The sequence below is a fragment of the Heterocephalus glaber genome, unplaced genomic scaffold (assembly GCF_053883595.1).
Source record: "Heterocephalus glaber isolate CG9 unplaced genomic scaffold, H.glaber_assembly_v1.0 deba00001688, whole genome shotgun sequence".
NCBI classification, from domain to species: Eukaryota; Metazoa; Chordata; class Mammalia; order Rodentia; family Bathyergidae; genus Heterocephalus; species Heterocephalus glaber.
The window spans coordinates 10448614-10463827 of NW_028258413.1; the positions used below are offsets into that span (position 1 = coordinate 10448614).

A 15214-nucleotide genomic window follows, 5' to 3' on the forward strand; every position below is an offset into this window, starting at 1 on the left:
GTTATTTGTTGGTTCTTTAATTTTTCCAATATAATGCTATATGTAAGTGAAGGCAGTTTTATGTGTTTTATCTTACTCTCCAGAACTTTAATTTTCCTTTCTTCGTTTTCTCTGCATCCATTGATATGATCTTAAGATTTTGTTCTATAGTTTTGTAATTTAATGAGTAACATTATTCCACAATTTAATTTACATATTTTTGGTAATTTTTTTTCTCATTGTGGTCATAATCCTCAGTGAATATTGACCGATAAAATTTGTTGATATATACTGAATAATTTACATTATTATCTTGCTGTTGTTTGTCTGATTTTATGATGTAAAATATTTAAATACTGAATTGAGTTCTTTGTTCTTTCCTAATGCATGCATTCATTGTTTAAATTTCTCTAGAATTATCCCCAGAATTGATAACAAGATATACATTCCTTTTCTTATTTTAGTTTTTCTTTTAATTTATATTTTTATGAGTTCATATTTGCAGTACATAATGTTTCCATTCCTCAAGAGAAGGCACATGTGCATAACACATCTTAATTTTTTAAAAAATCCTCTTTCCTTCTCCTCTCTCTTCCCTCTTTTCTTCTCTTGGTCCCTTACACAGTTGGAAAAGATCTAGCTACCTATTTCCTTTTATCTATCAAATCCTTAATGTTTGATTTGGCCTTTCATTTAATACATGTGTCATTTTAAAATTTATTATTTAATCTCTAATTCTTAGGAGATTTCTAAGTATGTTTGTACTGTTGGTTTCTAGTTTCATTCCAAGATGCTGTGAGAGCTTACTTTACATGATTTTCCTGCTTTGGATATGTTAAGGTCTTTGTTGTTGCTCCGAACCTGGTCTATGTTGGTGAATATTTTCTTGTGGTTTTGAGAAGACTCTGCATGATTAGATGAAGTATTATACAATACACAGTGAGTCCACTTGAGGGATGATGTTGTTCATTTTAACTGTACAGTTACAGATTTCTTGACCTGTCAGTTTGTCATGAAGATAATTGAAATCTTCAGAAACAGTTGTGGATCTGTAATTTTCCCTTTAGTTTCATGTTTTTGCCTCATGTCAGTTGAAGCCCTGTTTAGTGGGATACATATAAAGAACTGCTAGTTTTCATTGGAAAACAACCTTCTATATCATTATATGATAATTGTAATCCTTATTTTCTTTGAGGCATAGATCAAATAGTATCACATAAATATAACTTCAGCAGGTTTTGTTGAACCAGTGCGAGTAGTGTACCTTTTTGTATAATTTTTATTTATCCAATGTTTTAGGTTTAACTTTCATTATATTTTTAAAATATTTGTGTATCTTTTAGCAGACAAAAGTAAATTGAATCCATTTATAATTTAATTCCTGGTACTTTGAAGATTTACACATTGTCAGATGTTGAAATGGATCAGATTATTTCACAAACCTTTTATTTTTTGTAGTAAGAACACTTCAAATTGAATGCTGTATTAATTTTTTAGAGTACATTACAGTGTTCTGAACTACATTCATACTAGTGTATACTAAGTATACTGAGCTTATTTCCCATGCCCAAATAAAGTTCTAAATTTTTTTTAACATACCCATCACTTCTTTTCTATATAAAATGGATTTTTTTTCACAGAGAACTAAAGTTGGGTCTAGTTTTCTTGTCTACCCTTACATTCTCTCTTTTTTTGTTTGTTTGTTTGTTTTTTGGTACTGGGGATTGAACTCGGGTCCTTGCACTTGTGCAGCAGGTGGTGAAACCACTGAGCTAAATCCCCAGCCTCTCCTCACATTCTCTTTTAATTGTTTCTGCAAGTAACTGATGAATTAAGGACTTATGATTATAGCTTTTTTATTTCTATTTGCTTAGGCTGTTCTGGTTCCATTAATTTTTCTAGTTTCTTCTCCCTTTTATTTTATTTGAGTATGTTACATAATTCCATTTTCTGTTGTTGATTATGATATCCAGTAAGCCTGTGTGCTATTTTTTTCCTGATTTTTCAGTGTTAGAAATATCTACTCACAAATTATCTACCTCACATTGAGATAACAGTGTGGTTTTATAGGGAACCAGGAAGATGCTGCCAGAAGCTCTGCTGTGGGTCCTGGCTTCCTGTGAGCCACTACAGCACAAAGCAAAAGAATAAAGACAGGAAACTAGACTTAGAGTGAAGGTGGGTCTTGGGACCTGATCAGTGCTGCTCTGGGCAACAAAGACCCTCAAGCACATCCAGTATTTATTGAATACAACCATGGGAAGAAATAGGGAGCCAGGTATCCTTTGAAGGCATCTAGTGAAATACTGCCAAACACCTATCATGATGGTGCCAGGCAGGGGTGTAAGGGAGTAAGCACTGCTTATCTTGCTCAGATAGAACAAACAGATACCAGGACCAGGTACAATTAGCAAGCAGCCATTGGGTCAGTGAGAAGCCATAATTCAGGGGAAAGGATTTTATTTTGGGTCATGCTGACCTTAGCTGCATGTAACTCAGCAGATCCCTGCCAAGGCTTAGGCCTTGGTGGCAGCCACTGGGGGAGGGGCCATCTTCACCCTACCTGACATCTGAGATATCCATTTGAATCATGTAGGGCTTTGGCCTGACTCCTGATATAAAACAATATAGCTGAATTATGGAAAGCAAGAAGTAGGTGCCATTCGTAGCCCACTAGTACTGGGCAGGGATGTCTGCTACATAGTTTCAGAGACATTCATGGACCATAGCATATTCCCAAGTACTTCCCATCCCATGTACAATGTATGTGATTCATTCTACATGAGAGTGCCTCTAACAGCCTAATAGACTATTGATGTTATCCATTTGAACATAATTTCTTGCTAAATACACATAGAATCTATGGCAGTAAACTTATTTTAAGAATTTTCTACACTTCCATAACTTCAATCTGATCTTTTTAATAATGTCTAAATCTTTGCTGATGTTACTTTATACAAACGATTTTTCCTGCAGTACTTTGGATCTTTTTCCTTGGTTGCCTCTACCCATTTTCCCATACTTCAGACAGTTGTCTGATGGTCTCTATGTGAAAATTTTACTGAACTATCTCACATACTCTTTCCTCATTTTTTTTTTCATTTTAGAGCCATAGTTTCCCCATTGTCTGCATTCTTTGAGCATTTTTGTTGTTGTTATTAGTTCCTCACAAGAGATCATTTGATGAGTCTAATGAAATTAAAAGTCAAAATCATATCCTCCTTGTTTTTCAGTGTTGAGGGAGATGAATTAGAATGGTTGAAATTTGGTACTTCATCTGCTGCCAAGAATTTGGGTGTACAAATATCATAGTGGTTTAGAGTTTAGAGAAGTTCTGTTTCCCCCCACTTAGAACTTATTTAATAACCAGAATTTTCAAAATGGTTTTGGTCTCTCCACTCTACTCTCAGAACCATGAAGCAGTTTTTCTCTGAGTATTACTGTGAGAACCTGGCCATGCTGGTGGAGATAAAAATGAACAAAGCTGTAGGATGTCTAAAATCTGGCTGCAGGAGTTTCTACCTCTCACAGTTCTCTTATCCTTGTTTGTAAAGACAATTAACATATTTCTACCCTTGTTTTGTTCCTGGGTTTCTTCAGAGTAATTTACATTTCTGCCACACTACCTCCTAGATCTCCCTTGATCTTCAAGCGTTGCTGAATTTAAGTTAGGTTGTTTTTTGTTATTGAGAAAACATTCTTCTGTGTTTTTCCAGGTGAACTGAAAAGTGAAAGTGTGTATGTTCACTGTTTGATTTTTAGTGACAGTATGTAACCCTAAACATGGATTCTGCTGTGTCCCAATTAAAGATAATGTGATCAAAAGCCTAGGTGTTCACAGCTTTGGATCTGACAGGCACTTTGATAACCCAAACTTCTGCCTGGAGGAGTGAGTTCTCGATGTGTGTTCCCTGTTAACTTCAATAACCTCTCAGGCCAGGCTTTCTTCACTCTGTCAAGAGATTTGTTACATGGTTGACAGTCATGAGAACCTGAGTCTTCAGGTATAGGAATAATATTCCTTTGCATGTCCTGGGTTTTCTATACCATATCTTCACAAATGTGAATATAAAAGACACTTTTCTCAAGGATAGCATAGGACGTTGCTTCATAGATAGGATGTCTACTCATTAATGAGCTTGCATGTCTTTTACTTCTTTTATTTTCTAACCTACACTCCTGATGTACAATATGAAGCCTAATCACTGCTTCTTGAGTATCTGGAGGTCTTTTGTTTGCAACTGTGCTGTTTTGTTTACTGTGCCCAGTCTGTAAATTAACTTTTTTCCATGTTAGAATGTCAACAAACTTGTAAAAATTAATTTTCCCACGTAATTTTGTGTAAATATTTTTCAAAATGTTTTATTCTCAAAAAAGCTTTTTGTGATTTTTAACAGTAACAACAATATAAACATCATAGGAACCCTCAGAAAGTTTTGGAACTGGGGCTTGGACAGTGGTTAAGAGTACCCAGGTGCAACCTTATTAGACTCATCCTTGCCTTCCCTATGGAAAAATTGTTATGTTTATTTTGCAGTTTTTTCTAAGTTTACCATGTATATTCTTTTAGTTTTGCTCCCTTGAAATGTTCAATATGTGAGTATATAAAATTGTATAGAAAAGCATTATAGGTGGTTTTGTTGTCTCACTGTTTCATATGTGCTCATGTCTGAGTCCAGGCAGAGTGGTTTCTCATCTATTACAGTGGTCACATGGTTGAAGCTTTTTCAAGTTTACTTTTTATAGATGTGAAGAGTCACATTTGTTTCCAGAAGCAACAACACAGTGTATTTTCTGTACATTGGAATAAAATCCCTTGTGTGTAGATTTTGCTATACTCTAAAGTAGAGGACGTGGTTGTGGAGTGTATCATTTGATCCTTCATTTTTTCATAAGTCTACATGCTAGTTTTGTCTTTCCAAAATTCCATTTCCTTTGGCTCTTTCCTCAACCAACATCATAGATCTTGTTTATATTTGGTTTTTTTCTTGAGTTATATATTTTGTTTATTTTTCTTATATGTTTGTTGATTTTTACCCAGTGCAAAAATTCTTTTTATTGTATAGAGTGCAATTTTTTTTTTTACTTCTTGTCTCTCTTACTTGTCATAATTTACATAGGTATTAATTTCTCCCTCTAATTCTGATGGCTTCATGATTTTCTTCTGGGGAAACAATTTTTTCACATCCAAAAGATATTTGACTATGAATTCTCCAAGTATTCAAGTTTATCTTTTCCCATTTAAAAGTGGAACTTTTACATGGACAATGAAGAATAAAGTGCATGTTTCAATGTATATACCTGTTTATCCCTGTCTTCTGTATTAAACAGTCGGTGATTTCTGCCACTTTATACAATAAGAGTTCTATCATCATCAAAATTCTATTTCCATGTGAGCTCATTGAAGACTCTCTTCCTTTTATGTGATCTATTTGTCATTCTCACTAATAGAACAACACATTAAATACTGAATTTTGAGTCTCTTTCCTGTATATTAAAGGATCAAGGTTACCTTATTGTTTACTAGTTATTGAGCATTGTTAAATATTTGTTACACTGAACAATTATAATTTCCTTTGACATATCAAAGGTGTGATTTGGAAGTGTTAAAATTTTTTCTTCAATTTTTCCTTTTATTACTGCAAGTTCAGTTTGCAATATATGGTGTTCACTATATATAATTTATATTTTAATCATATTATTCCCTCATTTCTCTCCCATATGCAAGTTTCAAAATGCTGTCTAAATATACTCAAGGAAGGGATCAATTAAATTAGTAATAAGTTGAAAAAATTCTATGACCTGTGAGAGCAATTCCTCAGATATTCTTCTACCTTAGTTTTTTTACTTGAATGCTGATCTTGTAGGCTCCATGCATAAACCATGCTTTAGAGACAGTGTTCAAATAAAGCTGAGGTTAGCAGAAGAACCAGTGTTCTCCTTCTGCTATTGCTTTAGCAATGAATTCTAATCTAGCATCAGGATTCCTGTAGGAGATATGTACATGAATGGACAATAAGTGTTTGATGACTAAGACATGAAGTAAACATTTGGAGGACTCAGCCTCATTTCAGCTTTTTCTAAGTAGAGGTGAAATATTTCATGTTGTGAGGCTCACTCTTCTTCCTGGATATCTGTGTCTGATGATTTAGGAGGCAGTATCCTTTGAGGATGTAGCTGTGACCTTCACTGTGGAGGAGTGGGCTTTACTGGATCTATCCCAAAAGAAGCTCTACAGAGATGTGATGTTTGAAACCTTTAGGAATGTGGCTGCTATAGGTAAGGGAAATATAATTTTCTCAGGTAATCAGAGAGCATTGGTTATCAGTGCAGTTTGCTTTATGTGAAAACTTGATGATTGTTCCAGGCATGGTCATATTATACTATGAATCTAACCGGAATCTCTGAATTTTTATGTAATGTAGTAACATCATTACATTTCTCTTTTTACACTTTAGGAAAAACCTGGGATGATGAGAAAATTGAAGATGAGTTCAAAAACTGCAGGAGAAATCTAAGGTAATTTATACTCACAAGAAGAATGTTCCTTAAGAGTCAAAAATATGAAAACCAAGCAAACTATACAAATGAAGCTATGTTACAACTTCTTTTTCTCACAATATTTCTCCAAAGATCCATACATGTTGAGTACCTGTAGTATGATAGTTGAATACTTGAAATATTACAATATTTGAAATGTAGGCAGTACTGACATTATGACATGACACAGGTGACATTATTTAATGTAAAAGAATAAGCAAATTATTTTCCATTGTCAAGATTATAGTTTTTGTATGAAATTGCATTTAGGCATTGACTATAGGAGTATATTAAACAAATTTTGTGTTTAGACTGAGAGCCAAATTCAGGATATCTAATTATATATAATATATCTTTAAAAGACTACATTCATGTCAAACATTATGTAAGGAATGCTGTATGTATTTAAATGTGCTATATACATTCAGTATTTGCAAAATTGTTGTCCTTGTGAACATTTTGAAAATCCAAATTCATGCCACTATTTTGATAATAGTTATTTTCAAGCAATCCTCCAAATCATTCAGTCCATTCATGTAACAAAATATTAGAAGGCACCCCATTCCATAATGTTTGTTGGAGTGTCATTTGTAGTATACCATCCATAGAAATATAGAGAGAGAAATCTCTTCTTGGCCTTTTGCTAAGATCAAGTGTAGAAATGTATATAGAGATTCATCAAAAAAAATAAAAACAGAAATTCCATTTTATCCAGCCATACTTTTGCTGAGTATATTCCCTCTGAAAGTAAAGTAATCATATTACAGTAATGCATGCGCACCTTTCTTTGTGGCAGCACAACTTACAAAAGCTAAATTGGAGAAACAGCCTAGATGCCCATTTGCAGATGAGTTGATCAAGGAAATAAGGGATAGCCTGTGAATGATGGTGCTTGTGTGGAATCATAGCACTCTAGAAAGCTGAGGCAAGAAGATAATACATTCATGCTCATACTGGACAACTTAATGATTAATGAGACTATTTTAAAATACAAAGTAAAAAAGGCTGGGGATGTAGTTCAATGCTAAAAGCCTGGGGTAAATCTCCAGCACTGAAAAAATTATAGTGTGTATATGTAAAGAAGAATGAAATTATGCCAATTGCCAAAAAATGAAGGATCTGGAGTCAATAATGTTGTTATATAATTATATAGACACAGAAATTTCAATATAATGTATTATATTTTTATGAGAAACCCAGAGTATTAATTAGGTAATAAAATAAAGGAGAGATAGAAGAAGAGAGGCAGACATTTTGGAGTGTGTGAAGAGACAGTGGAAGGGGGAGGGCATAGATTCAGGGAAGATAGGGTATGAAATATAATCAAAATATGGACTACTTATGTCCCAATTCCTCAAAATGAAAGTGTTATGTATTCAAATGTCAGTTATACCAAATAAATATTACTCTTTTGGTAAAAGTTGTTTTGAAGCCATGATCCAGAGTGTATAGTAAACTCATGATCAAATATCCTTTGGGGGCATCAAACCAGATCTCCTTCCAATACACCATTTATAAAAAGATACTTTTAAATGTGATTTGTTGTTTATTTTATTCCTTTACAGCAGTGAAGAGGTAGCAAAATGCTATGAATATGAATTATGGTATCAACATGGAGAAATGATTTTCTGGACTACAGATGATAATGTGAACACAAAACCAGTTGATACAAAACCAGGTGAAAACCTTGGCTCTAGAAATCCCCTGATTGGTCATTCATCACCAAATGTGCACATCATAGCTAACACTGAAGTCAAATTATATGAATATCAGGGTTTTGAAGAGAAGCTGTCTGGCTGTAACAGATTTGGGAAAACCTGCACTGACTTCCAGTCCTCTCACAAGCATGCAAAGGCAAATCCTGGAGAGAAACTTTATGAATATAAGCAGTGTGGAAAATTGTACTCCGATTGCACTGAAGGAACCAACACTAAAGGGAAGCCCTTTCTATATGAGCACAATGTGAAAGCCCTCAATATAGCCAACTATGTTCAAATCTGGGAAAGAAATCACAGTGAAGTGAATATTTATATATGTTCAGAATGTGGAAAAGGTTTTACTCCTCACCATTTTATTCAGATACATGAAAGAGTTCACACTGACAAAAAACTGTATGTATGTAAACACTGTGGGAAATCCTTCACTAATAACACTTCATTTGGTAATCATCAAAGAACTCACATTGGGGAAAAACCCTGTGTATTTAAGCAACATGGAAAAGATTTTAGCACACACAGTGATTTTCAAAGGCATGAAAGAACTCACACTTGGGAGAAACCTTATGAATGTAAACAATGTGGGAAAGCTTTCAAGACACACAGTGATTGTCAAAGACATGAACGGACTCACACTGGGGAGAGACCCTATGAATGTAAGCAATGTGGGAAAGCTTTCAGCACATACAGTAATTGTCGAATACATGAAAAAATTCACACTGGGGAGAAACCTTATGTATGTAGGCATTGTGGAAAAGCATTCAGCAGACAGAGTAATTGTCAAATACATGAACAAATTCACACTGGGGAGAAACCCTATCAATGTAAGCAATGCGGGAAAGCTTTCAGTAAACCCAGTGTCTGTCAAAGACATGAAAGAACTCACACTGAGGAGAAACCCTATGAATGTAAGCAATGTAGGAAAGCTTTCAGGACACAGAGTGATTGTCAAAGACATGAACGAACTCACACTGGAGAGAAGCCCTATGAATGTAAGCAATGTGGGAAAGCTTTCAGCACACAGAGTAATTGTCAAATACATGAAAGAATTCACACTGGAGAGAAACCCTATGTATGCAAGCAATGTGGGAAAGCATTCAGCAGGCGCAGTAATTGTCAAGTACATGAACGAACTCACACTGGGGAGAAACCCTATGTATGTAAGCAGTGTGGGAAAGGTTTCAGCAGACATGGTGCTTGTAAAATACATGAAAGAACTCATACTGGGGAAAGGCTCTATGTATGTAACCAATGTGGGAAAGGTTTCAGCAGACATAGTCAATGTCAAATACATGAAAGAACTCATATTGGCGAGATATCCTATCTATGTAAGCAGTGTGGGAAAGCTTTTGGCACACACAGTGATTGGCAAAGACATGAAAGAGCTCACAATGAGGAGAAGCTCTGTGTATGTAAGCAGTGTGGAAAAGCTTTCAGGACACACAGTGATTGTCAAAGACATGAAAGAATTCACACTGGGGAGAAACCCTATGTATGTAAGCAATGTGGGAAAGCATTTAGCAGACATAGTAATTGTCAAACACATGAACGAATTCACACTGGGGAGAAACCCTATGTATGTAAGCAGTGTGGGAAAGGTTTTAGCAGGCACAGTGCTTGTCAAATACACGAAAGAACTCATACTGGAGAGAAACCCTACATATGTAAGCAATGTGGGAAAAGTTTCAGCAGACACAGTCATTGTCACATACACGAAAGAACTCACATTGGGGAGAAACCCTATGAATGTGAACAATGTGGGAAAGCTTTCAGCACACACAGTCATTGTCGAATACATGAAAGAACTCACACTGGGGAGAGACCCTATGTATGTAAGCAGTGTGGGAAAGCTTTCAGCACACAAAGTAATTGTCAAGTTCATGAAAGAATTCATACTGGGGTGAAACCCTATGTGTGTAAGCAATGTGGGAAAGCTTTCAGCACACGAAGTAGTTGTCAAAAACATGAAAGAACTCACAGTAGGGTGAAACCATATGTATGTAAGCAGTGTGGGAAAGGTTTCACAACACAGAGGTATTGTCGAATACATGAAAGAACTCACATTGGGCAGAAATCCTATGTATGTAAGTAATGTGGGAAAGCTTTCAGCAAACAGCAATTGAGAAACCCATAAAAGAACACATGGGAGAAAATCTATGTAAGCAGTGTAGAATAACTTGTAGCACAGTGTTTGTCAAAGACATGAAAGAATTCATTGGGGATATATCCTGTGTTTATAAGCAATAAGGAAAAACTTTCAGTACATACTGGTATTGGCAAATACACGAGTCATTTAGGATATAAATGTGTATGTAAGCAACATGGAAAAACATTCAATTATGCTAGGAATGATCATAGACATTAAAAAACTTAGAGAAAGTGACATTTGAATATATAAAGTGACTTGCATTGACCTGACCAATGGAGAGAAATCCCTTCTTTGTAAACAATATGAAAAATTTAACCCTAACCTTAACTTCACTAACCTCTCAGGCCAGGCTTCTTTTTTGTTTTTTTTTAACTCAGGATATTTGGTTGAGAGTTGTGCTGTAATCTACCTGAGTCCTCAGTTATGGGATTAATATTCCTGTGTATGTTATGTTGGTTTTCTTCGTCATACCTTCACAAATGTGAACATAAAACCACTCCTCTCAAGAATAGCATAGGATTTTACATAATAAGTAGGATAACTGCTCATTTGTTAGCTTGTATGCCTGTGTTTTCTTTCTCTGGGTGTCTAATCTACTCTTCTGATGCCCAGCGGGTAGACCACTGCTTGTTGGATGTCTAGAGGCCTGGTGATTGCAGTTGTGCTGCTGTTTACCATGCCCATACTGAAAATGTTCTCATTTTTTTCTGTTAGAATGTGGACAAACATACATAAATCCACAGTGACTTTCCACATGGTAATTTAGTATTTAAATATTTTTCAATAAATTTATTTTCAAAAAAGTTTCTGGTAATAATAATAATATCGTGGGAACACAAACTTATAACTGGGCCTTGGACAGTAGTTAAGAATAGCCAGGTGAAATCCTATTGGACTTACCCTTGTCTTCTCCTTGGATTACCACTCTATTGCTATTTTTCCTAAGTTACCATGTGTTATTGTCTTTGTGCAGTATTCTTTCAGTTTTGACCTACTGAAATGCTCATTGAGTAATATAGAAATTATGCAGACAGATTTTATGTGGATTCTTTGTCTCACTGTAGTTCATATGTGCTCATGTCTGAGGTCCAAATGCTTTCTCATCCATTACAATGGTTACATGGTTGAAGCTTTTTCAAGTTTATATTTTATAGATGTGGTTTTCTTTTTTTAAAGAATCACATTTGTCTTCAGAAACAACAGCACAACATATTTTCTGAACATTGGAATAAAATCACTGGTCTGTAGATTTTGTTCCCCAAAGTATAGGATATGACTGTGGAGTGTGTCATTTGATCATTTATTCTTTCTTAAGTCTACTTCCTAGTAGACTCCACCATTCCATTTCCTTTGGCTATATCCTCAACCAAGGTCATGGATCTTGTTTATATTTAGTGTTTTCTCGAATTATATGTTTTATTTTTCTTATGTGTTCATTGGTTTACCCACTACACATATTCTTTTTATTGTATAAAGTGCAAATATATATATTTTTATTGTCTCTTTTACCTCTCTCAATTCATATAGATTTAAATTTCTCCCTGTAATTCTGATGGCTTCATGATTTTCTAATGGAGAAACATTTTTTTTCACATCCCAAAGTTATTTGACTAAATTCTCAAAGTATTTAAGTTTATTGTTAGCATTCCAAAATGTAACTTAATTATACATGGACTATGAAGAACAAAGTGCATGTTTTAGTGTATGTACCTGCTTGTCCCTGCCTCCTATATTAAACAGATGGTTATTTCTGCCATTTTGTACAGTAAGAGCTCTACCATGAATCAATACTTACATGTAAGCCCATCAAAGATTGTCTTCCTCTTCATTCTCACTTCTAATAGATTTTGAATCTCATATATATTAACCAATGTGTCACCTTCTTTACTGGTTATTGAACATTGTAAAACATTTGTTATATTGAACAGTTCTAGTTATTTTTGCCAAATCAAAGGTGAGATTTGGATGTGACAAAAATTTGTCTACAATTTTTCCTATTATTAGTGCTTATTAGTTTAAAATATTGGTGTTCGTTACATATATATTTTGATCACATCCAATCCCCTATTTCTCTCCTTTATGGCACCTTATAAATGTTTTATATCTGTGACATGTGACCTGTCTTTGTCCTTGAGCTATAAGATCATGTGTCTTCCTTGGTCTAATTTAATTGTTCTTAGACATTCTGTAATTAAAACTAATATTTTTAACAGTTTAAAATATCATTCATTAATTTTCCTTAGTATTCAATTAAGGTTTTGCTTTGCAACCAGGTTCAAGTTTCAAAATTCTATCTAAATGCAGTCTGGGAAGTAAGGGATCAGTTCCTAAATAGTTGAGAAAAGACATTTTCTATGATGTCAGAGCCATCCATTATGTATTTTTCTACTTGAGTTTTTTACTTAGATGCCAATCACATCTCCCTCTATGAACCATGCTGTATAAACAGTAGGTGTAGAAAACTGAGGTTAACCAGCAGGAGAAACAGTTGTGCCATTCTGCTCTTGCTTTAGCAATGAATTCTAATGTAGCACCAAATCCCTGTGTGAGATTATGTTTGATGACCAAGACATGAAGTAAATATTTGGAGGAATCTGCCTCATTTCAGCTTGTGAGTAGATGTGAGATGTTTCAGATGAGTCTTGATCATCTTCCTGGATATTTATGTCTGCTGATTTAGGAGGCACTGACCTGTGAGGATGTGGCCCTGAACTTCACCATGGAGAAGTGGGCTTCCCTGGATCCATCTCAAAATAAGTTCTAAAGAGATGTGATGTGGGAAACCTTTAGGAATGTGTCTTCAGTAGGTAAGGATGATTTTCTTTTTTCATTTATGCAAGCATTGGTTATTTTGGGGAAGCATTGGCATTGTTCATCAGTGCAGTTTCCTTAAGTGGAATATGGAAACATTTCTATGTACGGTCACATGTTCCTTAAATAGAACTTGAATCTCTTAATTTTTATGTAATGGAGTAATTCATCATTATATTTCTGTTTCTATACTTTAGAAAGAAACTGGGATGATGGCCACATTGAAGATGAGTACAAAAAATGCAGTAGACATCTAAGGCAATTTGCAGCCACAACAAAAATACTTCCTCAATAGTATGTGAATAAAAACATTAAAACCAAACTATACAGGGCCGGGGATGTAGCTCAGTGGCACTGCACCTGTCTGGCAAGTGCAAGGTCCTGAGTTCAATCCCTGATACTGAAAAAAAACCTACAAATTAGGCCATGTTCAGATTTCTTCAGTCTTACAGTATTTCTCCAAAGATGCACAGATGTTGAGTATCTACAACCTGAAAATATTTGAAATATTCCAACATTTGAAATATAGGAGTGCTGATATGACACAAATGACATTATCTATTGTATCCGAATAAACATTTTCCAAGCTCAAGATTATAAAAATGTCTAAATTTCATTTAGACATTGAGTATATGTGTGTATAATATATTTTTTGGCTAGGAGCCAAGGTAGGGATATATAATTATATAAATTTAAGTATTTTCTAAAAGCCACTTTATGAAAGACCACATCTATGAAAATACTATAAAGACTACATCTATGCAAATATCAATTTATGTAAAGAATAGTATATGTATTTAAATGTATAGCAAGTTCCTGACTTATGAATGACTTCCTTTCCAGGAAAATGTTCATAAGTCAGATTCATTTATAAGTCTGACAGTGAATCTTATGTACCTTTGACACAAATATACAAGGTAAGGCATTAAAAAACCAAACACCATAAATACAGTAAGTCCCTAACTGTACTATACTACTGTGCGCTATCATACTGTGCAGTAAGCACACAGCACAACTGTCACAATGTTTGAGAGACACGTGAGCTACTTCTGCAATTTGTTTGGATCTGGGAATGTTCATAATGCAAGGTCCATTTGTATCTCTGAATATTTGCAACTTGAATGTTTTAAGTTGGGGACTTACTATACACAATCAGTATTTGCAAAATTGTTAACCTTATGGGAGTATTCAGAATCCAAGTGAATGCCACCATTTTGATAATAACTATTCAAATAATCTTCCAGGACTTTCAATTCTTTCATATTCCAAAATATTAGAATGCACCTTCCTATATTGTTGCTGTGAAGATCATTCTGTCATAGCATCTGTAAAAATGTGAACACACTTTCCTCAAACAATAAAAATAGAAATTCCTTTTTGTCAGCTAAATGGCTAAATTCCTCCCCACCTTTAAAGTTTTTGTATTAAAGTGATAGGTGAATACTCATCTTTTTAGCAGATGTGGAAGCAGGATAGATACCAATTCATGGATGTCAACTTTCTCCCTGTGATCAAAAGGCAAATGCACATGGACACTACCTAGATAGTATGGAAACAGGCCATTCAGGCAACACGGTGGGGAGAGACCCAGAAGGTAAGGAGTAGAAGAAGTGAGCAAGACATTGTACACACATGGATCCAGTGCTGAACTGAATGGATTCCTCATGTTGAACACATGCACTCACAAAATTTTAACAGAAAGTTGCCAAATGCACAGGTTGAGAGAGCCTCCACATACCCTGGGCCAGGATGCCAGGGTTCTGCCCTGAATCTTTCCTGGCAGAAAGATGCTTCCCTCTCTCACAGACTCTTGCACTGTGCACAACTTCTATCCTCCATCCTAGAGTCAGCACATCCACTCAAGACAACACTTTCAACTCCTGGGAGAAATACTTTCTGTGACTTAGGGAACAGAGGGTGTGGTCATCCAAATTTCCAGTGAGTCCTTCCACCAGTTTCGATTGAAAAACACCTGAAGCCCATTGGAAGATGAAGATTTTCAAGATGAGAGTGGAAGAGG

The 15214-nt window shown here is 35.0% G+C and overlaps 1 protein-coding gene across 1 annotated transcript; it reads left to right on the forward strand.

Moving 5' to 3' along the window:
• Positions 1 to 6137: 6137 nt before the first annotated feature.
• LOC101700590 (uncharacterized) lies at positions 6138 to 14577 on the forward strand. Its single transcript, XM_087198766.1, has 3 exons — positions 6138 to 6258; positions 6438 to 6498; positions 8085 to 14577. The coding sequence occupies exons 1-3, from the start codon at positions 6225 to 6227 to the stop codon at positions 10324 to 10326; spliced, it is 2337 nt and encodes a 778-aa protein (XP_087054892.1). The 5' UTR covers positions 6138 to 6224; the 3' UTR covers positions 10327 to 14577.
• The last annotated feature ends 637 nt before the right edge of the window (positions 14578 to 15214 follow it).